The following is a 25,960-nucleotide window of genomic DNA, read 5'->3' as shown; positions in this document are numbered from 1 at the left end:
GGCTGCGGTCCAGGCCTCTGGCTGCATCCCCTGCGCGCCGACCTCTGCCTGTCTCTCCCCTGGGGCCGGTGTTCTCAGACTCCACTTCTCCTGCCCTGCAGCCCGCCACTGTGCTCCTTGGCCCTGCCGTGGGTGGCCGCTTCGCTGGGGTGCGGGTCTCACCAGTCTCCTTCCTCTGCTCTCTCTCCTCTCTCAGGCAAAGCTTGGCGATGAGATCCTTGACTACAGGGACTTGGCTGCTCTCCCCAAAAGCAAGGCGATCTATAACATCGACCGCCCGGACATGATCTCCTACTCGCCCTACATCAGCCACTCCGCGGGGGACAGGCAGAGCTGCGGCGAGGTACGGCCCTGCCCAGGGCCGGCCCCACAGCCAGGCGCCATCCCTCCCGCGTCGCCCTGCTGGATAGGGCTCCGCAGGCTCCAGGGCTCTCTGTGTGCCTTGCTCCCTGGGATGGCCTGTCCCACCTCATTAAAATACTTCTCAGCACCCTGGCCCCACACTCCCCCTCGCCAGAGGACTGAGTCAGGAAGAGTCCCGTTAACCGAACGGGAAGTCGGATGTGTATGGTATTCAGGAAAAAGGGATGGAGGTTAAAGACTCCGTGGAGATCCCTGGCTTTTCCTAGGCATTGCGATTGCCATGATTCATGAAATGCACTGCTTTCCTGGCCAGGGACACTCAGTAGCCAGCACTCTCCCCTCGGGGATTCCTAAGCCAGTTTTGAGTAACCCGATTGAGCCACAGATCATTATCCCCTGTGTCCTGTGGACAGTGTCCTTCGCTGCTTGGTGGCCCTTCTCCATCAATGTGGGACTCATGTGGGTTTGCTTTTCTTCTGGCATTGAGATTTCGGTGCGATGGTGGCTCCCTGGGATAGGAAGCTGTTTCTGCCAAGCTGCTGGCCGGAACACATTGGCCCAGGTGTGGCCCAGGCACAGGAACTCCCCCGGGGCAGGAAATCTTGGTTCTTTTAAGCATTTTTTACTTTGGTCTTTCTCATTTTGTGACTTCTTAAAATAGGGTGCTGTGCATGTGTGGGTGATGCTGGGAGGCCCAGCCTGGTCCTGCGACCTGCCCGGGTTGTGGCTGCTGGGGCACACCTGCAGAGCCAAGAGGGGACAAGAGCAGGAGCCCTCAGGGGCCAGCAGGTGCCCCCCCAGATACAGGGGAGTTGAGAATGTGCGTGACGAGCCCGCTGGTACTGAGCGGAGCCAGCGAGAGGCAGCGGGCGTCCCCAGCGTGCCCACCCACCACCTGCCTGAGCAGGGTTGGGGTCTCCGTCCAGCATCTGGCCTGCGACAGGCAGAGGCCAGGCGACTTGGCCCTGCTCCCTGGCCCGAGTCCAGCTCTTTCCCCCAAGCCCACGTACTGGCCATTTCCTGACCTCCTCCCTACGCCTCCTCTGAGATGCGGGCTTCAAGTTGCAGGAGCTGGATTTGACTTCGACTCTGCCTCTCAGCCTGGGACAGGGCATACCCGCTCCAGGTTGGAGGGCTTGCGCTCCCGGAGGCCCTCAGGAAGCCATGCTGGGAAGGACCGAGCGTGAACAGAGGGGGAGGTGGGGTGTCGGCAACCAGTATCCAGGGTGGCGTGATGCCACCAGGCTCATTCAGCATCTCTGATGCCCACCCCCAAAAGCAGGAGTCTGTGACACTGAGGTGACCCCTGGTGCCAGGACTGTCCCTTGAGGGCCGTGTGTGGCCAGGGTCGGCCTGCTGCTCCACTGCAGGTGTAGCCTTCTGCCACCCTCGGCCCTCCTGTCCCCACTGCGACAGTGCCAGGTTGTCCTAGGCAGATACGTTCCACCAAAACCCACCTCCTCCTCGGCCCAGGGCAGCCCAGGTGGGCAGGAGTCCTGGGTGCAGCCCGCAGAGCGGCCGGAGATTGGTCAGTGTTATGGTACCCCGCGTCCCGTGGGTCTGCTCACACCCCGCAGTCAGGCCAGGCTCGCATTTCTGTCATTACGTAGCCTGGTCCCTTCAGAGTTATCATCCAGGTGCAGATGGGGAAAGCAAGCCAGGTGAGGCAGGTCGAGGCCTTGGGCCCGGGGCTGGCTCTGGCCCCTCCCTGCCCCGAAGGCCCAAGCTTGCCCCAGTGCCCCAGCCAGGAACACAGCGGGTGGTGTGCACCCGGGGTTCCTTCTGTGGGTCGGCAACAGTGCAGAGCAGATGCTGTCCTCGGGCCTGGACAGCAAAGCCATGGCCTTCCAGCTGCTCACCACAAAGGCAGATGTAGCCGGGACGAGGGAGCCGCTGGAATCATGGCGGGGACCTTCCTGTTCTAGGGAGGGAACGCCACATGAGGAAGGTTCCCAGAGCCCTGACCCTCCACCATCCCGTCGCCACCCACCTGTCCAGGTGTGCCCCGGCCCCTGCCAGGTGTGCTTCCCGCCTTAGAGCCTGTTTCCCTGGAGAGCACAGGATGGCCCCTGCGGCCTGCCCCGCCACCTCGCAGGGTCCTCCTACCAATGGAGGTCTTAACCCTGCCAACCGCCCAGCCACCTCTCCAGCCCCCACCCCGCCACGCTCTGTGGGTGGCAGACGGGGTTCCCTGTCCTCCCAGAAGGTGCCTGCCAGGGAAGCCAGCCAGTCCTCCTGGCTCAGCACCCGCTGGCAGAGCCGGGCCCACCCCAGCCTCAGCTCCAAGTCCTTCTCTGTTTGGCCTCTTTTCTGTCTTTTCCAGAGAAAACCTGTGACAGGCTCACGGGATGTCACTGGAGCCAGTGATCTCTGGGGGAAGGCAGGGAGGGGGTGGGCTGCCATGGAGACTAGGGCCGCAGCAGAGGATGTGTCCCCGCGGGCCATGTCTTTGTCCTCCAGAGGAGTCTCACAGCCTGTGCTTTCTGGCACAGAGTCTCTGGGTGGGCTCTTCTCCGCGCAGAAAGGCTCAGGGTGCCATGTGAGCGTGGGCGCCCCAGGCTCCCTGCCGCTCACCTCACCCCTGCACCCCCAATGTAACTGCCTGGTGTCCCGGCACTGACGGGCCCTCTGTTGTGTCCACAGTCGCCCCAGTTGCTCTCGCCAACGCCGACTGAGGTAACCCGCTCTCCTGCCTGTGCCCGTTGCCATGATGCTACCACCCGCTGGCTTATAAAGATAACCAGCCGGGCGCCCGCGAGCAGGCGCCTTCCTCCTCGCTGGTTATTTTTATAATCATGCTCATCTGCATGCCTTCCCGTGTCTGCCGGCCCCGCCCTCGCGGGCTCCTGGGACACAGGTCACCTGAGCGGGCTGTGGTCTGGGTCGTGGCTTCCCTGGGCTAGCCGAAGCCCGCAGCATGTCCCTGAGCGGGGCATATGGGGAGCTCCCAGGCCCTCGAAGATAACCTCTGCAAGTCCCTCTACCAAGTTCCTTTGTTATTAGCTATCTAGGAAATTTCCCCATCCCTCACAAATTGATCAGTGACACAGGTCGGCACTCACAGCGTGACCTGCACTGCGGGCCAGCGCAGCTGCAGGGAGGGCTATGGGGAGCCAGGAACAAAGAACAGGGACACGCTGGGTATGGTGAGGCGTGCCTGGAATCCCAGTACTTGGGAGGCTGAGACGGGAGGATCTCCGCTCTGAGGCCAGCCTTAGCAACTTAGTGAGACCCCCAGCAATTTAGTGAGAGACCCTCTTTCAAAATAAAAAATAAAATAAGAGTGGGGGTGTAGCTCAGAGGTAGAACGCCTTTTGGGTCAATCCCCAGTGCCACACAAACACCCAAAGGACCGGAGAGTGACCGAGCACACCTGTGGAGTGTTTGCCCTGTACCGGGCACCATCTTGGGTGATTTATACCCAGTGATATGTTTACCCTGCAAGACCCCCGCAGGTCACCTCTGTGATTTTATCCAGTTTACTTATGGGGAAACTGAGGCACGGGGAAAGCAAACCATTCTTCCGAGTGCAAACGCTGTGAACAGCGACAGAGGAGGCTGACAGTGCAGAGCTGTGCCCCCAGCCCCCGCGGACCCCAGGAGCTGTCCACGGCCCCCGTCCACACGGCTGCGGTAGCCCACGGTGAGCCTTGAGCTGTCCGGTCAGGCATTCCTACCGCCTCATTACCTGCACAGGGAGCGTGGGCTCTGCTCCCAGAGGCAGCGGGAAGGGCACGCTCCCAAAGAGCCCGGCCTCACCGCAAGCCCCCCTTGGGCCGTGACCCCCATCCCAGACGCGAGAATTCACACTTGGTCAGCGGGGTGCCAAGCTTCTGGACACAGGTGGGCCTCTGCTGTCCTCACTGCAACCCTCCGCCTCCGCAGGGCTCCTAGCCCCCTCAGGAGTGCTCCCCGGGAACGCCTCTCGTCCTCCTGGCTAAGGCCTCCCTCATCCCTAGTAGCTTTGGAGAACTGGGATCTTGGGTGGAGCCCCTGCCTGGGCCTTCTGTTTGGCTTCTTACCCTGTCTCCTTAGCCACAGCGCCGGGGCTCAGAGGAACGGGCCCCGTGTCACCCTGCTACCGCGGGCAGCTGGGAAGGGCTCGGGCCGGTAGGACTGGCTGCAGGTGGGCAGCCAGCCCTAGCCCAGGCTCATGACCTCTGAGTCCCAGGCCAGGCTGGGCCAGGAGACAGGACCCCCAAAGGTGTGTGTTGGTGAGAGGGTTGCGGAGGACACGAGAGATGGAGGCGGGCAGCAGGGCTCTGGCCAGAAGAGAAGGCCCCCGTGGCGGGGGTGGACAGGCTCAGGGCTGGCCCCGGAAGGCCTGGAGGTGGCCCGGGCAGTGTGGGCCGCAGGTCAGCTGAGATGGGCCGGGGCAGCCACAAATGCCAGACCAGACCACTCCCCCACAGCGCCGTGAGGCCCAGCCTCGGCATTGGCCCCCCACAGAGCACTGGGCCAGCGTGCCTCCTGCGCAGGGCCGGCCACCCGCTCCCATTCCTCGGGCTGTGCCATCTCATGCCCCGCCGCCGCTGCCGCCACTCTTCCTGCTGCGTTCTCAGTGTCTGTGGGTTCGCTCGACAGGCTCCTGGACCTGGAGGGCACCTACCCCCTCTCGGGCTGTCCCCAGAGCCCTTGGTGCGCAGGATCACCTGTGAGGAGTTCCCGCGGACTGGGGGTAGCTCAGTGGTCCTCGAACTCTGCCCCAAGGAGCCCTGGGTGCTGAGGAGGGGCAGGCGGGGGGATGTGGGGCGGGTACTGGCAGAGCAGGTGATTCCAGAACCGTGGCGCTCCCAGGCCCTGGAGGGGCAGCGTGGAGGGGATGCCCGGTAGATATGCGGTCCAGGCTCAGCCCCGTGGCCAGGCTGCACGTGGCTGTTCAGACGGGCCTGGCAGTGCAGAGGGATTCCGTCTTGGGGCCGTGTTCAGGAATCCCTGGGGCCAGGAGGCAAACACCGGAGGGCTTTGGGTGGGGGTGGGCCGTGCCTCGACTCCGGCATTCACGAGGCTTGTCTTCCCTCCCAGGGGGATCAGGATGACCGGTCCTACAAGCAGTGCCGGACCTCCAGCCCCAGCTCCACCGGCTCCGTCAGCCTCGGGCGCTACACCCCGACCTCACGGTCACCCCAGCACTACAGCCGACCAGGTACTGGGTCTCCCGTCCCCTTGGGCCCTGGTAAAGCTGTGCTGATTGTAACATATGCTGATATTGATTTTTTTTTTTTTTCTGGTGGTACTGGGGATGGAACCCAGGGGCCTTCTACCTCTGGGCTACACTCCCAGACCTATTTTATATTTTTTATTTGGAAACATGGTATCTTAAGCCAGCAGAGGCTGGCTTCAAATCTGCGTGATCCTCCTGTCTCAGCCTCCCAAGCGCAGGGATTACAACCACTCGCCACCACACCCAGCTTAACATATGCTGTTATAAAGTGGTGCCTTTGTGCAGCTAGGAACACGATGGGCAGAGGAGTCTGTCCACAGAGTGACATAGAGCCAAGCCAGCCCAGTGCAGGGATACACACCTGTAATCCTGGTACTTGGAGGCTGAGAAGGAGGATCACAGGTTCGAGTCCAGCATGCCGTAACTTAGTGAGAGCCTGCCTCAAAATAAAAATTATTTTAAAAGGGCTGGGGTGTAGCTCAGTGGCAGAGTGCCCCTGGGTTCAATCCTTAGTACTCTCAAAGACAGGCACGTATGGGTGGAAGGCCGCAGTTCCCCTGCAGCCAGAGGGCCGGCTCGGGCAGCGTGCCCCTGGGAAGCTCACGCCCCGTGAGGCGTGCATAGAGCACTTAGATTCAAGCTCCCATGTCAGCGGCTGGAGGTGACAAGATGATAGAACACACAAAGGCCAGGCAGCAGGCCTCAGCCCGTGCCAGCGTGCGTGCCTGGAGCTCGTGGAGGCAAACCCAGCTGTGGCACTTGGAGAGTGCTCGTCCATTGGCTCCAGCCGCTGCTCGGTGGCCACCCAGAGACGGCTGTCCACATGGGAAAGCTGGCCTCCACAGGCCCTCCCGGCCCGTCCACTGCGCCCACCTGCACCGCCTGTGCATTGCTCTCCCTCAGCTTTGCAACTCCTCGACGCCCCGAGTGTGCAAAGCCACAGGGACAATGCCCACGCTGCTGCCTTCGGCGGGTCTCCAGGCAGCTTCCTTCTCAGCTGTGCACGCGCTCGTTCCCACACCCATGGACCACAGCTCTTCCCTTTGCACCCCAGGAGAAGATCAAGTCACTCATTTGCAAAACCATTTCCATCCACCCTTTGCAATGTGCCTGGTACATCCTGCTCATAAGTGTTGAGAGCCTGGGTGGTGTGTGAGCTGGGTGAGCGGAGGAGGGGTGAGCGCTGAGCGTGCGGATGAGTGGGTGAGTGGACGAGGGAGTGGGTGCGTGAATGAATGAGTGAATGAATGAATGAGTGGACAAGTGAGTGAGTGGGTGAATGAGTGAGTGAGTGGGTGAATGAATGAGTGGGTGAATGAATGAATGAGTGGGTGAATGAATGAATGAGTGGATGAGTGAGTGAGTGGGTGAATGAACGAATGAGTGGATGAGTGAGTGAGTGGGTGAATGAATGAATGAGTGGATGAGTGAATGAATGAGTGGGTGAATGAATGAATGAGTGAATGAATGAGTGGGTGAATGAATGAATGAGTGAATGAATGAGTGAGTGGGTGAATGAATGAATGAGTGGATGAGTGAGTGAGTGAATGAATGAGTGGATGAGTGAGTGTGTGAATGAGTGAATGAATGAGTGTGTGAATGAGTGAACAAGTGAGCAAGAGCGAGTGAGCGAACGCGTGTGCGGGGCAGGCGAGGTAGTGACGGCAGGGTCAGCCCTGCTGAGGCCCTGTGCCGACCCTGGGCTCACGGGCGCCTGTGGGTGGGCCGGGGCTGGGGCCTGTGAGGACGTGGGTGGCCGGTGCCAGGAGAGCCCCACGGAGGAGCCCTGGGGTGGCCACGTGTCCCCAGGTGAGCAGAGATGCCCCAACATGGCTGCCCTCACGGTGCCTAAACAGACATGCCGTCCTGAGGAGAGGGCACGATGCTCCCAGCGACCGGGGGCCAGGACTGATGCAGGCCTGTGGTCCCCAGCCAGGGCTGACGCCTTGCTCTCTTGCCCGCAGCTGGTACTGTGAGTGTGGGTACCAGTAGCTGCCTCTCCCTGTCCCAACACCCAAGCCCCACCTCCGTGTTCAGACATCATTACATCCCCTACTTCCGAGGTAAGGCGCGCAGAGCCGCGGGCTGTGGTGCCGTCCTGTGTTGGCCGCATGGCTTCCCGGAGCCCTGTCTCACCCTGTGCCTCACTGTGTGTGTCTTGTGTGTCCAGCTCCGTTTCTGTCGGTGTGTACTATGTGTTCAGAAGGAAAGCCCTGGCTGTGTGTTATGTAAAGGCGCAGACGGAGGGTGTGGGTGTGAGAGGCTGAGGGAAAGGAGAGAGATCTCCGGTGCCACCCACTCCGTGCTGGGAGCCTCCCCCACGTCAGCTCCTGTCAGGCCCACGTCAGCCCTGCAGGGCATGGGCACTGCTAGCGTGGGGGCAGAAGCTAGGGCGTGAAGCAAACGGCGGTATGCACAGCCACACAGCTCCACGCCCTAGCTCCTACCCCCTACTTCACACCCAGTGCCTCCATGCCTGGCCCTTCCAGAAGGACCGCCTGTTTTGGTCAACAAACCTACTGCTGTGACCCAAAACACCTGGCCACACAACTTAGAGAAAGGAAGATTTACTTGCTCACAGTTCTGGAGATATCAGGGGTGCAGTCCACGTTAGGCTGGGCTACATGGGTGTAGGTCAGGGCCTGGCCGTGGGAAGCAGAGGGAGGGAGAGAGCACGCTCTGCTCTCACATCACGGAGGTGGAAAGCAAGAGAGGGCCGGCCAGGGGGCTCAAGGACACCAGCACCGTCCCAGGCCACACCCCCAGGGACTCGCCTGCCTGTGTGGCCACCCAGTGGATCCATCGCAATGAGGTATCCACCCGTGAAATTACAAGCCTCACAATTCAATTATACCAACTCTGAGCGTCAATACGTGAGTCTGTATGTAAACCATAATGCTGCCCAACGTCCGTGTCCCCACAGAGACACATGCAGGAATGGCCAACCCTGGGTTTCCCTCTATGCTGAGACTGAATTATGTCCCCCTGTAATTCCAATGTTGGAGACCTGACCCCCCAGCACGCCAACCCACATGACTGTGTTTGGAGAAAAGCCCTCTAAGAAGATGCTGAAGGTTACAGGGGGTTACCAGGCAGAGCCCTAATCCATGAGTGCCAGTGGCCTTGTAAGAAGTGGAAGAGGGCCGGGCGTGGTGGCGCACGCTTGCAATCCCCGCGCTTGGGAGGCAGAGACAGGAGGATCGCACAGGTTCGAAGCCAGCCGCGCTGGCTTAAGAGACCCTGTTTCCAAATAAAAAAGTATAAAAATAGGTCTGGGAGTGTAGCCCGGAGGTAGAAGGGTTTCCAGGAACCCCAGTACCACCAAAAGAAAAAAAAAAAGAGGAAGAGGTTCTGGACATCTTTCTCTCTGTACAAACTCAAAAAAAAAAAAAAAAAAAAAAAAGGCGCCTGAGCACAAGGAGGCCGTCAACAAGCTAGTAAGAAAGGCATTTGAGGCCACTCCTTGCCTGACCGTGGCTGCGAAACATGGGCACTGTTGATCCTGGGGAAGATGAAGGGGCCAGGGCTTGAGAGAAAAGGAAAGAGAGAGAAGGGAAGAACTCAGTCTTGCAGGTTGCTCTCAGGACCATGAGAAAATGCTGTTGAAGGCCCATGCGGGAGATTTTGTTACACAGCCCAGCTGACAAAGACATCACAATAAACCAGAGCGTTCGCGGACACAGCAGTGACTTTCTCGAGGTTCCCGAATGACTCTCCACAGTCCCCATCCTCACAGCTCGGGGCAGGCTCTCTGGAAGGCCAAGGCCCGCTTCCCCGCCGACTCGCTGTGCCGGAGGCAGCTCTTCACCTGCTGAGTGCCCCCTCTCTCAGCTCAAAAGCGGGCCCCCATCCTGGGCCCCCGCCTCACGGGGCGCTGCAGCTGACCGCCTGCTCGCATCTTGGTTATGAAGCCAAATTCGCTTTGCTGATTTCTTGAGAAACTATACCCAGCACCAGCCAAGAGCACCATGACCACAGTGGGCCTAGGTGAGCCATAAACGACAAACATCGTCGTAAACAAGAGCGAGAGGAAAAGGCCCGTGAGCTCACGCTGATGGAATGGCGCACTCTAGGAACAGACAGCTGTGGGTGGAGGCAACTCTCTCCCATACAAGAGAACTCCAGGGAGAGCATGGAGGTGCTCGCCCACAGAGGTGGCGTACCCCACCCCACAGCGTGGACAGGGGCTGCTCAAGGTGGATTCCTCCCAGAAAGGAAGAGAAAGGGGCCGGGTATGGTGCACACACCCATAACCCCAGTATTGGGGAGGCTGAGACAAGAGGATCGCAGTTCAAGACCAGTGTGTGGTAACTTAGATCTTGTTTCAAAATAAAAAATGAAAAGGCCCTGGGTGTAGCTCTGTGGTAGAGAGCCCCTGGGTTCAATTACAGCACCAAAAAAAAAGTGGGTGGAAGCAAAGTTGCCTTCCCAGAGGATTCTGGGAAGCACCACCCACGGGCCAGCACCGCGTCCTGTGAACAGCAGGTGCCTTGAGGTGACATGACCAGATGCTGCTTCACCCTGCGGTCTGTGCCCCAAACCCAGAGCCCAGCGTCCCCACGAGGAAAATACCAGACAGATCCCACTGACGTGTGTCCCACAGAACACCTGGCCAGTCCTCCTCAGGGGCATCACAGTCATGAAAATCAAAGAGAACCTGTGAACCTGTCATACCAGGAGGCGCTGGGGGTTGTGACGTCCAATGTGAGGTGCCTGGAGGTCCTGGGGCAGGAAGAGCCCATCGGGGGGACAGGCGCAGACCACATAAAGGGCGGCCCAGATAACACGGAGGTGCGTAGGAGCTACCCAGAACTGTCCCAAACCAACGCATGTATTTAAATTAAGTTGGCAAGGAATAAGCTGGGCGTGGTGGCACACACTTGTAATCCCAGTGCCCTCTCAGGCTGACCCAGGTGGCATTACTGGGGATAGAACCCAGGGGCATTCGACCTCCAAGCTACACCCCCTGCCCTATTTTTTATTCTTTATCTTGAAACAGGGCCTCACTGAGTTGCAAAGGGCCTCACTAGTAGCTGAGGCTGCCTATGAACCGTGATCCTCCTGTCTTAGCCTCCCGAATGCTGGGGTTAGCGATAGTACCTGATGTCAACAGTCTTCAGCAGTTCTGAAATTTACACAGATCCGTGTTTCCAAGCCCCTACTTCTGTGCCCACCCTGCCTTAGGGTGAAGGCCCCAGGGAGCAGCAGAACGGAGTCCTGCCCTAGGGACAGATCTTGTTACAGCCACCATGGCAGGTGAAATTCACGCTCACACTCAGGTGGTAGAAGAGGCTAGAAGCTGGAGTCAGCTGGTGCAGATGGCTGGCCGGGGATTGCTCAAGCTGGCCCCCACTGCACCCAGCCCATGGCACCAGGCGGGCGCTCCCTCCAACCTTCTACGGCCATGACAGACCCACTTCCAGCCCGACCGGGTGCTCACCACCCTGGACGTTCTGTATCATGGCAAGGTCCCTTTCGGGTCCTGTTGCTTGGATGGGCTGCACAGTGGGGAGGGTCTCGGTGCAAAGCGCCCCCTCCCTTGCCGGGCTGTCCCCCAGCACCCTGTGGGGTTTCCCAAGGCTCACCATGGCTCTGGGGCGCCTGCCTATCGGTGTGCTCCTCCTCATCAAAAGTGAACCCTGCCTGTTGCATCCCATCTATTACATCATTCCTCCGTGGCTGTGGGGGCACGGGGTGTTCACCCAGGAGCCCCACTGTCCCCTTAGGCAACCTCATGATCCAACCTCCTCTGTAGGACAGAAATACAGTTCCAGATGAGGGAAAGGACCAGAGCTGGGGCCAGAGAATGTTCCCTTTGGCGTCCTAAAAGCGTGCCTTTAGGAAGGCGGCACCTGACCCAGGCCAGTCTTACTCTGTAGCTGGTAACATGTTACTTAGTGGCTTCCAGGGCCTCTTTTACTCATTCCAGCACCTCGGTCCTTCCTATTTCTGCAGCTGATGTGTAGATTCTCAGGAGAAGCAGCACCTTCCACGGGGGTAATTAGGAAGGCGGGCCTAGAGTTGGCGAGTTTGCGGTTCCCTTGGCACAGCCCCAGGACCCCGGGCTCTGCCCAGGCGGCAGGCTCACCCCGTGCTCACAGGCTCTGGCCCTCTGCCCGCTGCTCCCTTGCCAGGGGCCGCTGCGCGGGGTTCAAGGCAGGTTGGATTAGCAAGCCACCGGGCCCTGGTCTGCAGGAGTCGCTGGGGACCACACCCTCTGGGCTCAGGGTCCGGGCTGTCCCTCCGGCTGGAGAGATGGGGCTCACTGTGGGTCTCCCTTGAGATGCTCTGTTCTGCTTTTCCATCCCTATCTGCTGTGCTTGCGCTCCCGTCTGAAGGCAGCGAAAGCGGCCGCAGCACCCCCAGCCTGTCGGTGCTCTCGGACAGCAGGCCTCCTTCCTCCACCTACCAGCAGGCGCCTCGCCACTTCCACGTCCCAGGTAGGCCCCCGCATGCTGTGGCCCTAGTGGTGAAGCCGGTGTCCTATGATGTGACCCCCAAGCCTCTTGCTCCTCCCCCAAACTGACGCATGTTTGAGTTTCTCGCCAAGCCCCACAAGCCCAAGGGGACACTTCTGCCTCCCCCAAACAGGGTGGAGAAGAGGGGCTTCTGAGCTGGCTGCACACAGTCACCCCGGCACCCTGCTCACCGTCCTCTCTAGTCTCCTCTCTCCCTGTCCCCTGGAGGTCAGGGCGGTGGCTGGAGCGGGGGTGCTTGACTTGAGGTGCGGGGCTTTCATCAGCCGCTTGCAGGGTGCCAGATCCTCCCTGGTGGTTGCAGGGCCGGCGCGGTGCTGCTGCTGCTGACGAAAGCTGTGGGCGTGGAGCGCCACCATTTGCCTGTTCACCCTCCTGTTCTTTCCTTCTTCTTTCTTCTCTCCCAGACACTGGCGTAAAAGATAACATCTATAGGAAACCCCCTATCTACAAACAGCATGGTACAGTTGGATTCTGCCGCCTCCGTTCGCCCCTGCATGCCTGTCACGCGCCCTCTGGCTTCTGAATGCACCCTCTGCTGTGTCCCCACCGGTGCGGCCGAGGCACACGGGGAGGCCTGGGCTGTGTGGTTACTAAGCGCAAATTCACCTGAGAGGCCCTGTTCTGTAAATCACGGCGGCGGTCTGCCTGTGGACGTCTGTGCACGCTGTACGCGGAGGCGACTGCCCCTCAGACGGGGCCCGGGCTCATCCGTGGATTCTGCTACTCCAGAGGAGGCAGCCAAGTTGACCCGGCCAAGATGGGGAGGGGCAGGGGCTCCTTGACCCCTGACCCTTTCTGATGGGCCCGATCTGTAGCAAACAGAACCACCTGGATCCAGGCGCTTACCCCATAGTGAGGGTTCGGGTCCTGTGCTTGGAGGGTTCCGACAGTAGAGCCGACTGCCCACCCCCAGTTAAAGGCCCCCTCGCATCCGCAATAGCACATGGAGATGCTCAGGGGTGAGGGCGCCTCTTGGTCCTCTGGCCCCGCCTCCTGTCCACGCTGATTGCTGGGGACACGGAGCGGGAACGAAGGCACCGCATTGGAATTTCCGGGTGATCGGGCATGCTTTTCCGTGCTTCTGAGCCTCTGTCTCCTGGTCAGCAAAGCAGGGCCACCCTTCTCCCAGGCTGTTGTGAGGGCTCATCAGACAATGAGGATAGAGGCTGGCATGGTGTCGTGAGTAGGAAGGGGGATTCCCACGTTGGAAGTTCTTGTCTAGCTCCACCCAAGAAAAACCACCACATCCCACGTTGACAGGCTTTTAGGTAGTCTCCTCTGAGAGTGCTCCCGGGTCTGGCTGGAGGTGCTCAGGGGTCACTGGTCAGGCCACACAGAGCCTTGCCCTCCAGGCAGACCTTCCCAGGTTCCTGTCCACTCCATCCCTCAGAGAGTGTGCCTGCCCGGTGCCAGCTGGAGCCCAGCTCCGAGAGCCCTGTCTTGCTTCTGGCGCTTGCAGACATTGACAGGACTGGTTCTATGCTGGAGGCAGAGATTCGGTTGACCCCAGCCACGACTCCTGTGGCTGCAGAGACTAGCTGGCACCCCAGAACAGGGCTAGGGAGCAGACGAGGTTCGGGTTTCTGGCTGTGCCGCCTGCCTCTGGGCCTCAGCCTCCCTGATGGCGAAGCGAGGCCCACAGCTAACTGATCTCTGGCAACACGTTTTCCAGGACACGGGGCCTCTCCATGCATAGGCATACAGCAGGTTCTCATCACATGATGCATGTTCTCAGGCAGCACCTCTGGGCTGAGTCCCCCGTTCACAGTACTTGTCCTTCAACTTTCGTGTAGGCTTGTCCACCCCGGCCCGGGAGCTTCTGAAGGACAAAGGCAGGGCTGGGGTTTCGCATCCCCGGGCTCAGGACACACTGGGCACTCGGGGGAGAAAGGCAGCAAAGGCTGAAGGGCCAAGTAGCAAGGGGAGGGCAGACAGGGAGGAGCAGGTGGGTGAGTGGGTGCGTGAGTGGGCAGAGGGGTTGGAGAGGACGGAGAGGGATAAGTGGCTGGCTGGGTGGGTGGAGAAGTGGGTGGGTGGGTGGAAAGATAAGTGGGTGGATGGATGGGTAGATGGGTAGATAGAAAAATGGATGGGTGAATTGATGGGCAGGTGGGGGATGGATGGATGGATGGATGGACAGGTGGGAGGATGGAAATGGATGGGCGGATGGACAAACAGACAGATAGTTGGATGGACTGACACATGGATGGACAAGTGGATGTGTGGATGGACTAACGGATGGATGGATGAGTGGGTGGATGAGTAGATGGGTTGATGGGAGAATGAGTGGATGGATGAGTGGGTGGATGGATAGATGGATGGTTGAACAGGTAGACGGTGAGTAGATGGACAGACAGACAGACGAAAAAATGGGCAGATGGATGGATGGATGAACAGATGGGTGTGGGCGGTGGAGGCTAAAAGAGTAGGTGACCAAGTGGGTAGAAATAAGTAAGTGAGAGTTAGGGGTGCCTAACACGCCATGGATGTTAGGATGTGAGTGAATGCTAGGACGCGTACGGAAGGAGGGAAGGCCAGCCTGTTCTGCATCCAGAAAGGAAGTTCCAGACATCTCAGTCTCCTTGCAATGCCTCTGACACAGACCCCGAGGATGGTGGGGCCAGGGGGTCAGCCTTCACCCCGGCTCAAAAGGAACCTCGGTGTGACACGCAGGACACCAGCTCTCTTCCTCTTGCCATCCTGTATCTGTCTGCCATCCTCACACCCCAGAACGCAGGCCACACGTCTCCTGGAAGGCGGACTCCGGCCTATTCCTGGTTCCCAGCCTCACAGCCGAGTCCTGCAGTATCCCACATTCCCCAAGTCCCTGGTGGGTCCTCACGACTTGGAGGGGAGGGTGGCAGTCACCCACTTGGCAGATCCAGAAACCGAGGCTCAGAGCCGTTAAGAAGGCATGCCACCGTAATGCAAAGTGCCGCTTTCTCGTATTTGCCTGCCCAGCTCCTGGTTCTCAAGAGAACCGATGGCATGGTCTGCGGGCCTTACCCCGGGCCTGGCTGACTAGACCTGGGGCAGCCAGGTTGGCGCGGGACTTGCTGGGTCTCGGCAGGACACCCCTGTCAGCTGATGGCACTGGCTGTCGGCCAGCCTGTTGTCTTACGCTGGGTGAAGTCCTGGGAGCAGGGCAGCTGAGCTCCTCACATCCCGAGAGCCCCTCGAATGGAGCCATAGTGACTTGGCACTTGTAGGTTTGTGCATCGTTTGATTTTGCTCTTGTCGATTTTCCCAAGGGTGGCAGGCCTTTTCTGTTCTGGGCCTCTGCGCTTGGCTATTATTGGCAGTGGCGTCAGCTGGGGCCTTCTCTGTGTGGACAGTGGCAGAGCCATCAGCGCCCAAGGCCCTCTGGCCGCTTGTCCCTGCAGCTGATTGGGCAGCTGCCAAGAGTCAGGGTGGATGTGTGGCTACCCTGAGGGCACTGCCGCCTGGTGACGGCCACTGCCCAGGCACCAGGGCGCCATGCTGCCGTGCCCTGCCCCTCCCTGTCTCCATGGCCGCCTCAGGAGGCGCCTCTCAGTTCAGCTCTGGGAAGGGGGAGAGCAGAGTTGCGATTTCCACCTCGAAAAGCTCTCTCTCCTGGGAGAAAGGGGTTCAGGTAGCTATTGAGAGTCAGGAAATGTCAGTGTTTCCAGAAGGAAGTGCTCAGTCTTCAATTCTGGCCTTATCTTGTCAAGGTTCTGTAGCCCAATCCCCAATTTCCAAGCTCTCTGGCCTGGTATCAGTCTTGTCCTTGGTGGTGCAGGAGGCAGGGGGCTCCAAAACACCGACAGGCCCAAGCCCGCCGCAGGCTGCAGGTAAGACGCCCTCCCTCAGCGGCCTCACTGAGGCCTCGGCTCCCGCGGCACACGGGGAAGGACACGGGTTTCTGCTGAACGGTCCCCGCATGGGGTTGGTGTCCCTGTGTGCGGCTGGATGCCCAGGCGTGTCAGCATGCCCCGTGTGCTATGGGGCTGGTGTCCCCGTGTGCGGCTGGATGCCCAGGCGTGTCAGCATGCCCCGTGTGCTATGGGGCTGGTGTCCCCGTGTGCGGCTGGATGCCCAGGCGTGTCAGCATGCCCCGTGTGCTATGGGGCTGGTGTCCCCGTGTGCGGCTGGATGCCCAGGCGTGTCAGCATGCCCGTGTGCTTTCTTTGCTTAGTCTTGGTTGGAAATAACGTCAGCCTCTCCTCAAATGCTGCAGACAATATCTTAGTTGTTTTTTTTTAAGTACTGCTAGGAAGTGAACTCTGGCCTGCTCTGTTTTATTAAGCTCGTTTCTGGTTCCATTTCGTCAGTTCTTTACTGTTCTTCACGGACTTTCTCCAGCGACAGTTTGCTCACTGTTCTGTGCTTTCTGGGCAGCAGGCTGGGAGGTGGACGGCCGGGGAAGGGCTTTGGACTCAGACTGCCTGGGTCACATCAGCCTCTGCCCTCTCACCCAGGACGGTGGTTTTTCTATCTGCAAAATGGTGTGAAGCCCTTCCTGGGGAGTGTAAGAAAGCCCTGTGCTGGGGGACAGAGGTGTGGGAACGTAGCCAGCTGGCGTCCGTCACCGAGGGCCTCGCCAGCCGTGTCCTCCTGCTCCTCCACAGTCCCCTTGCAAGTGTCTGCATCTGAAAGCACGGCCCTGTTTCTCCTCGTGGGGTTGGCTCACGTCACCCCCTGCCCAGGACGTGCCCGCCTCCGGCAGTGTCCCCAGGCAGCCTGCTCCAGCCTGCCATTTCCTCAGCCCCAAAAGACGCTCGCATTGTTGACCTGGTTCATCTGTTTTCATTTCTGAGTGTGACTGTGAAGTGGATGGTCAGGACGGACTGTGCCGCCTTTACAAGCTGACTTTCTTTCCAGCTGCCAGGCGCTTGGACGGGGAGGATGGCAGCTTCGACCAGGATAACAGGAAGGTAATGCGGGGAGCAGGTCTCTGGCCTCTCCAGCGGGACTCTGGGCTTCTCTTGCTCTGTTGTCTTAGCGCCCCGAAAAGACGAACGCCCCTGACACGTCAGGACAAACACATCTTCTTCCTGCCCGCCTCCTGGTGTCTCCCGTGCAGTCCGGTTACTGTTCTATAACTGAGGGCTCAAGGGGGAAGGGAGCCACAGAGCGTTCGGGAGCATTTGGGATGATGGTTCTGGGAAAGATTGGGCAGGCGTTTTTGGTACGGGCCGGAGGGCAAGCATCTCACACCTGCAGCCCTGCCTCTGTGGCGCAGCTGCGCAGTTGCGGGAACAGGGCGGAGGAGGCTGCGCGTGGGTGTGGATATGTTCCAGAGACTCGGACGTGGCAGGCTGCCCCGTCAGGCCCCCTCCCTCATCTTTAAGGAAACAGGAGGGGAAGGGAAGGAGGCCAGGGCTGCACTTGGGCCGCCTCACCTGTCCTCCAGTCCCAGCCTCCCTGAGCCTCAGTTTTCTCTCTATAAACAAAGCAGCAGCGTGTCCCCACGCGCGTCACGGCCATAGAGCCCAGGGGCGAGGCACCCTCAGCTTATTAAAAGCCAGGCCCTCACCTACTGAGTTTTTTCCTCACCGTAGGGCCGCCTTGCCAAGCTAGAAGGTTCTGGGGAGATGCTAATCACCATCGCAGATGACCTCAAAATTCACAGGACCTCTTTTTCCTTTGTTTGCAGAAGACCAGCTGGCTGCTGCTTAAGGGGGACGCAGACACCAGGACGAACTCTCCAGACCTGGACAGCCAGTCTCTGTCTCACAGCAGCGGGACCGAGCAGGACCCGCTCCAGAGAATGCAGGGCGACAGCTTTTACTCGCGTGAGTGGTTCTTCTGAGCCAGGAGCTGTGATGTGCATGGGAGGCCTTGGGCGAGGGGGCCCACAGCCCAGCGAGCCCCCTCCCCAAGCCCCAGCCTCGCTCAGGAAGCAACACACATAAGTCACACCAGGCCCCTGCCACTCGGGCCTCCCTGGCACATGTGGTAGCTGGTGTGCCCACAGGGCACCACCACACAGCGCCCCCTGCTGCTGCTCCCAGAGCCCATGCCAGAGCAGAAAGCCAGCCGCCCCCACCCCCAAGCATGCTAGGAAAAGGCCTTCAGGGCCGCTCCCTACAGAGCAGACGTGGGCATGGTCCAGGAGGCAGGTCCAGCTGGGCGGGGGCCGGGCACTGTCCACTCTCCTGTGGTGTCCTGAGGACCCAGGTGTTGCCTTAGACTCTGAGACAAAGCTAATGCCTGTCTGGCTCTCTTGGGGTGACTGAATTGGGGGTAACTGGCAAATGCAGAGGAAATGCTCAGCGTTCCCACAAGATGCTGCAAATCCCAGGTGACAGCCAACCACAGGCCTCCGCGGGCTCGCCAGGCCTCGCAGCAGCAGTCCTGGGGTCTGGGGCTGAGGCTGGGAGCGGAGGCATGGGAGGTGGTTGGCTGGGAGCCTGGTTTCCCAGGGCAACCTGCCCCAGATCAAATCCGGCCACCCGTGTGGCTGTGATCTGTCCCCTGACCTCCTCACGGGTCCTGAGGACTCATATTCGCTATGCAGGTGGCGCCTTGCCTGGCAGGTAGTAGATGCTCAGTAAACAGATACCTCCCCATCCTCACCCTCATCCTCATCCTCCCGCCTGTAAACTGTGCGGTGCTCCCGCTGCAAACTGTAAAGTGCCTGCATGAGAGGGCGGAGTTGGGGGGTGGAGCTGGAGACCATGCTGTCTGTGTGCAAGTGTCCACCGCGCACAGCCAAGGCAGGGCTGTCCTGGGACTCTGGGAGGCAGACATCTGATGCCTCCCCCTGCGCGCACAGCCCTCTGCACATCGGGGGCTCCGAGCAGGTGCACAGGCTGATGTCGACATGGGACATCACACCAGATAGTCCCCCAGGGAGGGGCAACTGGAGCCTGCAGGAGACGTGGTAGCCAGGGCGAGGGGAGGGGAGGTTGGTTCCTCCTTGCCCGCCTGTGCCTCCCAAGGTGGCCGCCTCCCCAGTCCTCTCTATGCCCCAGGGAGCACTGCCCCAGTGCAGCGCTGGCCCGCAGGCTGGGCCTCGTCACGGGCCTTCCTGCCAGGAACTCCGCGTGTCTCTCAGACTTTTGTTTGGAGGTAGCATCTCCCTGCACCAGCTCAGGAGCTGCCCAGAGCCCCCCCTGCCTCGTGTGCCCTCAGCGTCCAGCTGTGAGCCCCAGGACTGAAACTGTGTGCCGTCTCAAGGAGGTTTTTCCTAGCCTCTGGCCTTGCCCTGCTGGGGCAGGCAGGCCTCTTCTGCCAGCCTGGTTACTGCCCAGGACCTCCTGGACTCTCCCCAGACTGAGGAAGGAGGGGCCCCATGTGGGGAGAAGCCTGAGTTGGGGATGGCGCCTCTGGGGCTCTCCCTCCGCCCCCACCTTTCCGTGTGACCTGTGTCTGTGGCCTTCGCCTCTGTACCACTTCCTCAGCTACAGAAGCCAGAACCAGGGTGCCCTGGGCTAGCCCGGGGCTCAGGAGGTGACAGGTGTTGGCCCCTGTGGCCAGGCTGGGCCACCCACACTCAGAGCTTGTGGGTCGTCTGTGCCCCTGCTGTGCCCCCATCGCAAGCCGCCCTGTGGCCGCAGATGGGAGCGAGGTGGGCATTGTGCAGGTGTGGCTGACCCGCAGGAACCCCACTGCCTGTGCAGTGCCTGACAGTTCACCTGGGAGACCTCCCCATGATGCAAACGCTGCCTGGTTGCCCACGCCTCTGCGGAGCCTGCTCTGTGCCCCGGGCAGGGTCGCATCTGCCTTCCCTGTCTATGGGGCCAATGTCGTTCATCCCTGAGCAGGTTTCACAGGGTGTCTGGCGGCTCCCGCTGTGCCCTTATGTCTGTGATGACGGGCGCCTCGCTTCCTGACATTCATGGAAGAGGACCGAGGAGCAGGCGGGCAAGGCAGGCGACCTTGCTGTCTGCCAGCCTCGTGAGCGATCCTGGGGAGGGGAGCGGTGTCCATCCTCCCTTCTCCCGGCTCTTCCGCATCTCACCAAGTCTTCCCAAGGTAGCCCCCCAGCACCAGACTCATTTGCTGTTAGCAAGCAAAGCGTTTGCACACGGCAAGGCGCACCCACCTGCGCCCCGGGGACTTCTGTCTGTAGTGCCCACGGAAGGCAGGATTGTGACACTCAACACGGTGGGCGCCCAATAAATGTTGGTTGAATTGAGATGCATTGAATTCAACGGGTATTTATTGAGCACCCACTCTGTGCCAGACACTGAGCAGGCCGCTGGGGGGGGGACAGAAAATATGCCAGTGGTGCCCGGCCTGGAGTAGCAGGCAGCCGGGAGAGGCGGGTGCTGGTGGGAGGAGCACCTGTGTATCCTTCTGCCGCCTGCCCACCTGGCCACAGCCTCGCCCCACGCACGGCACCATCCGATATCCCGCCGGGACTGGTCCAGGCCGCCCTGCATTCATCCTTCCACCCCATATTTACTGAGGAGCTAGACTGGGGCTAGGTGGCCAGGTGCAGTGGACTAACAGCCCAGCGGGACGTCCCTGTCCAGTCAGGCAGGGGCTCGCAGCTGGGTACTGCTACCCTCTCTAGAGAAGTCCGTATTTTATTTGAGACTACTTTTATTTTCCTTTTTGATTACATATAGGTGTTATCTGGACTATGCACAGTAGTCTGTGTTATCTAAGGACCCCGTTTCTGCGCAGGAAAGGATGGGGTTTGCTTTGCTCTAAGAACAAGGCTTGAAGAGAGCCTTCCAGGAGAAGGCTCCCTGCCCTATATGGGCGGCCTGGGCCCTGAGGGTGCCTACTGCTGCGCTGGGTCCCACAGGCCTCAGCTCTCAGCTCCCGCCTCTCCTCTGAGGTCCCCTGCACACACACCACACACACACACACACACACACACACACACACACACACACACACCTACACAGAGGCTTGTCAGCATGCTGGCCTCTGGCTGGAAACACAGCCCAGAGGACTCAGTGGCCCCTAGAAAGGCCTCCATGCTTCCAAAGTTCATCCGCTCCTTCCCCCAACCTCAGCGAGGGGCCTCAGAGCGTGGGGACAGCCGTGAGTCCGCAGCAGAGGCAGTGCAGGGAGGCCTTGGCTGTGGCTCTGGCATCTCGTGTCACCTTCGTGTGTTCCCTCCGCTGTGAGGCCCCTGTGCAGCCCCGTGATGTCACATGCTTGTCTTGGCTGGTTACCCTCCCACGGGCCACCCCCAGGGGACATGCGGACGCAGGCCCTCGACTCCTTTTCTGGTCCTTTCCCTGGAGTCCCAGGGTGGGAAGACACCTCTTCGTGCTGCCTAGTTCCCCACTTTGCCGCCCGTCCATCTCTTGGGTGGGCAGGCCTCCCAGGCGTGACTGAGGCCCGTGGGGTAGAATCGCCATGTGGCAGACCTGGCCCAAGAACACCTGGCCTCTCTGCATTTTAGAACAGGCCAGACGGTCCAGGGAGAGGGTGCGAGCTGCCCACCAGCCAACAGCTAACTATTTCACGAGCACTTTCTGTGTTCCACGCTGGGTGTCAGGAATAGAGGAGAGGCCAGAGAAGACCAAGGATCCGTCAGGGAGCTGCCCTCCCCCGGGCAGGAAGCCAGGCAGAAACATCTAAGGCAAGCCCTGCTGGGATGTGGGGGCAGGGTACAGGCTTGGACACCTGTGCATGGGGGAGGAGGCCTGGGTCCCACAGGACTAGAACACACCCGGGAAAGGCCCAGGCAGACTGGTGGTGGCAAGCCAGGTCACCAGCCCCTTGTCAGAAGGTTCTAGAGGGTCTGGGCTGTGTTTTCATGCTATCTGACTTTTTTAGCAGGCTGGTGTCAGGCAGGAGGGTAGCAGGAGGCGGTCACCAGCACCCAGGCTGGGGAGGGGCTCAGGCAGCACACGGCGTGCACAGAGGTGCAGACTCCAGTGCAGGGCAGGCACTGGGGGATGGAGGTGCTGGGCGGTGGCAGAGGGACCCCCGAGGGGTCTACAGTGGGTGCCGGGCAGCAGGGCCTCACTGCAAACCTCCAGCAGGAGATGGGTGTCCCTTCTTTAAGTGTTTAACATGCCAGGGGGCCGCTGGAGGGGCGACTGGCTTCCAGGTGTATAGCAAGAGCCCTTGACCAGCATGGCGGTGGGCCAGTGTGAGCGTGCGGGCCATGAGGACGTGCTGGGCATTAGGGATGGGATAGCAGAGCCAAGAGGACTTCAGTTAGACAGGCACGGTGGCACACTCCTCTAACCCTAGAAGGCTGAGACAGGAAGATCGCAGATTGGAGGCCATTCTCAGCAATGAGCTTCTATTTCAAGATAAAAAGGGTTGGGGAATAAATTGTGCAAGTAGAATGTCCTGAGTTCAATTCCCAGTTCAATCTCCCTCTCCAAAAAAAGAAAGAGAAAGAAAGAAAGACCAGGGTGGTTCTGGCTCAGGGGAACAGAGGTGCCTGTTCAGAGATGGGGACAGAAAGACAGGTGTCCTCATGTTGGCTTGGGAGACTCAGACATCCAGGTGGACCTGCCAGGAGGCGGAGGCACGGGCTTGGAGCGCAGAAGGGTTCTGGGCTGCAGGTGGAGACCAAGGGCCATCAGCTCCTGATGGGTCAGAGCCTGAGACCAGAGAGCCCTGCGTGCCTGTGGGCTGGCCACCGCCCTGAACGCCCTGATCTGGGGATCAGGGAGGACCTGGCCCAGGACAGGACGCTGCTGCGGGGCAGAGGCCACTCCTGGGAGAGCAGACCTGAAGCAGGGGCCAGGGGCCCAGGGAGCAGCCTGCTGCCCCTTGCTGGGTTAGCTGGAGATACCTTGGTTGGCTGGAGCTTCTGTGCCTGCAGCGGGGACTGGACAGGGTGTGCCTCCCAGCCCATGGGCAGCAGGCAGTTCACATGTCCGTACCGATGTCAAAGTGGAGCCGTGAACTCGAGGCCCTTTGTCCCCCACCTCTGCCTGGGGCCTGGATATCGCTACCTATAAGCAGAAGCTCGGTCTCCCCTGGCCAGGAGGAACACCGGGTTCCATGAACGAAGGTGCCATGAGGGAGCCACCAGGGTTCCTGGGAAGAGGCCTGGGGGCTCTAGTCATGCTCCCAGAAGCCAAACTCCTCTGCGTGGGACACAGAGGACACAGATAGTGCTCCTGGCACTGGGGGTGAGGACACGAGGCTGGCTGCCATGCAGATGGGGCTGCAGACATGTCCAGGAGATGGTGTGAAGGGTCAGCAGAGAGCGCCGCCCTGGGTGCTGGCCTGCCGGAGCAGAGTCCTTGGGCACAGATGCAAACCTCTCTGAGTTTGAGCTTCTTTTCTTATCTGTGAAAACAGGGATGGTCTAGTCCTCCTAGCAGGAGCCTCTGTGGTAAGGCCCACAGCCTCCCTCTGCCTTCAGGGGACATCTGGGCAGAATGTACTGAAGTCCACGGCCAGGCTACCCCAAGCATCCGGAAGCCAGCACCTTCTGACCAGCCTCTGGAGCTGAGCTCAGACTGCCCTAGCACCTCTTGTCCACTGCAGCTCAGGGAGAGTGGGGGTTCCAGCCCCCATCCTCAGATGGGGATGCCCAGGCTTGAACAGGGACCCAAATACTCAGGACCCCACAGCTGCACAGGGAGGCACCAGTGAACTGATGCTGTTTGTCCCCCCCAGGGGGCTTATGGGTCAGTCGTCCAAGAGCACCCTGGGATGCTGTGGCCATCACGGGCCCCCTGCTGTGTCTTCAGCATTCCCTCCACCCATGAGGGCCTCTCCTCGAATATGCATGGGCTACTCTGACCTCCAAGGAGCCAGCCTGGCAGGGGACAGAGCCAAGGAGAGCATGTCTTGGGCCCAAGGCTAAGGGCAGGCGGCCACAGGCAGCTTGGGTCCAGCCTGGGCACGGGCTGCCTCTCTCCTCCCGCCCCTGATGCCCTCACCAGCCTCACACTCTTGAAGGCGGTCTGATTCCCTCAGATACACAGATCCCTAGAAGACCACACACCTACAGACACATCCAGGCAGACCTGCTGGGAGCAGGTGGGGTGATGGTTTTCTGAATCCAGGAGCCTGAGCCTTCGCTAGTTTGACTAGGTCACTCGATTTCATGAGGCCTCAGCTTCTTTGTCTATAAAATGGACTCGTGTTCAATGCAGGCCAGCAAGGGCCAAGTGAAATTTCTGAGTGTGTGAAGGGACTCTGTAAACAATACTGCTTCTTGGCCCCAGCTGCGCAAGGGACCTGGGATCTTTAAAATCAACAGACATCTGGTCCCTCCCAAAGACAGACCAATTTTAATGGGCCTCAATAGTAACTCAAAGGATGAGATCCCATAGGCCCCTCCCTTCATGCTTTCCCTCTAAATACAGTGGGAAGGAACTGGAAATAAGACCGATATGAACACAGGACAGGAAGAAGGCGGGATCCTCACACTGGGGCAGGGGACAGAAAGGTGTCTCCTTCCCCCAGACCCGGCCACTAAACCAAGTGGAAAGCCATCAGGCCCGAGGAGAGGGCCTCCATCCATGCCGGGTCTCTGCCTCCCACCCAGGGGCTCAGGGCCACCTGTGGTAGCACTCTGACCCCTGTGGACAGCTCCAGTCGGTCTTATCAGGAGCACCGGCTGCACTGGGTGAATACAGCAGGACAGACTAACACACCAAGAAGAATTCTGGAAACCAAGTTGTCATTGGAAACCGCAGGCCATCGAAGACCAGGCCCTACACACAGACCCTAAACAGAACAAGAGCTTGCTAAAATAGAAGGCTTAAATATGATCCAGTCTTCTGATAAAACATCCAAAATGTCCAGGATTTAATAAAAATTACTCATCACATGGAGAGCCAAAAGTCAACCACTGTAATGAAGAAAGGAAATCAACAGATGATGCTGAAGAAAGTCAGACCCTGGAACTACCCGACGAGGCTTCGAGGCCTCCATCATAAAATGCTTCCATAAGAAATTGTAAATCATTTTGGGGCAGCTAAAAAGGAGGAAATTTCACCAAAGAGATAAAAGTTGTACAAAAATGGGAACTATAGAACCGAAAAGTAAAATAATCAAAACAAAAGGTCCACTGGATGGACTTAAGAGTAGCCGAATCTGATGGAGAATTGGGGGTCTTGCAGATAAAGAAACAAAAGTCATCCACTCTCAAGAATAAAGAGAGAAAAAAGAAGAGTTTCGATGATCTGGGGACAAAGGCCATGTTATTGGATTCCCAGAAGGCGGAGAGAAAGAATGGCTTTGAAATAAATATTTGGAGAAATAATGGCTGAAAACTTGCCAAACCTGGCAAAAGTTCTTGAGCCCAGAGGTTCACGAAATTGAGCGAACCCCAGAGGAGATATACCAAAAGTCCTGCACCAAGCCGCATCAGGGTTAACCTTCTGGGAATTAAGGGGTTAAAAAGGGAAAGAAAATTCTTAAAAGCATCCAGTGAGAAAAGACGCACTGTCTGTGGTGCACACACCAACTGAGAGACAGCAGACTTCTTATCCCGAACTATGGAAACTGGAGGAATTGGCAGAGTGCCTGTGCAGTGAGAACAAGGACTGTTAAGGTGAATTCTGTATTCGTCGGAAAATATGCTTCGGCTGGAATGGGAAATAAAGACATTCTCAGACAACGGGAAGTTGAGAGAATGCCTGTCTAGCAGAACTTAAAGAGCTGTTAAGTTTTTCTCCAAACAGCAAGTGATAGATGCAGCTCAGAACTTCAGAAAGGAAGACTATCAGAATAGGTGAGGATGGGGTTAAAATGATAGAGCATCCTCTTCTTGAGCTTGTGGGGGAGGGATTACGACCCGGGGACGTTCGACCTCCGAACTACACCCCCAGCCCTTTTTATTTTTTGTTCTAAAACAGGATCTCACTAGGTTGCTGTGAGTCTAACTATTTTGCTGAAGCTGTCCTTGAACCTGCAATCCTCCTGTCTCTACCTCCCAAGAACTGAGATCACAGGTGTGTGCCACCACAACTGGGCTCCTTTTGAGTTTCTGAAGTCATATCCAGTGGTCGAAGCAAAGCTATAACACTGTCTTATATGGCTGCTCTGGCAGGTGGAGGAAATGTCTACGATAATTGTGGGCAGGAAGCGGAGCATAAAG

At 59.0% G+C, this 25,960-nt stretch overlaps 1 protein-coding gene across 1 annotated transcript in view; it reads left to right on the top strand.

The window, feature by feature from the left end:
- The window catches only part of ABLIM2 (actin binding LIM protein family member 2), a gene marked incomplete at both ends in the record, with an annotated part of 96,784 nt that overhangs the window by 46,439 nt on the left and 24,385 nt on the right, over window positions 1–25,960 (top strand). Inside the window, 8 exons of the mRNA XM_080697287.1 lie at window positions 197–343; window positions 3,007–3,039; window positions 5,389–5,509; window positions 7,492–7,590; window positions 11,866–11,967; window positions 12,411–12,464; window positions 16,849–16,901; window positions 17,624–17,762. Of these exons, the coding sequence (XP_080553413.1) occupies window positions 197–343; window positions 3,007–3,039; window positions 5,389–5,509; window positions 7,492–7,590; window positions 11,866–11,967; window positions 12,411–12,464; window positions 16,849–16,901; window positions 17,624–17,762 (748 nt within the window). The remainder of the gene's footprint in view (window positions 1–196; window positions 344–3,006; window positions 3,040–5,388; window positions 5,510–7,491; window positions 7,591–11,865; window positions 11,968–12,410; window positions 12,465–16,848; window positions 16,902–17,623; window positions 17,763–25,960) is intronic.

Source organism: Muscardinus avellanarius, assembly GCF_963383645.1.
Source record: "Muscardinus avellanarius genome assembly, chromosome: 6".
NCBI classification, from domain to species: Eukaryota; Metazoa; Chordata; class Mammalia; order Rodentia; family Gliridae; genus Muscardinus; species Muscardinus avellanarius.
The sequence above is the reverse complement of the archived record's forward strand: the minus strand, read 5'-3'. Positions and strand labels throughout refer to the sequence as shown.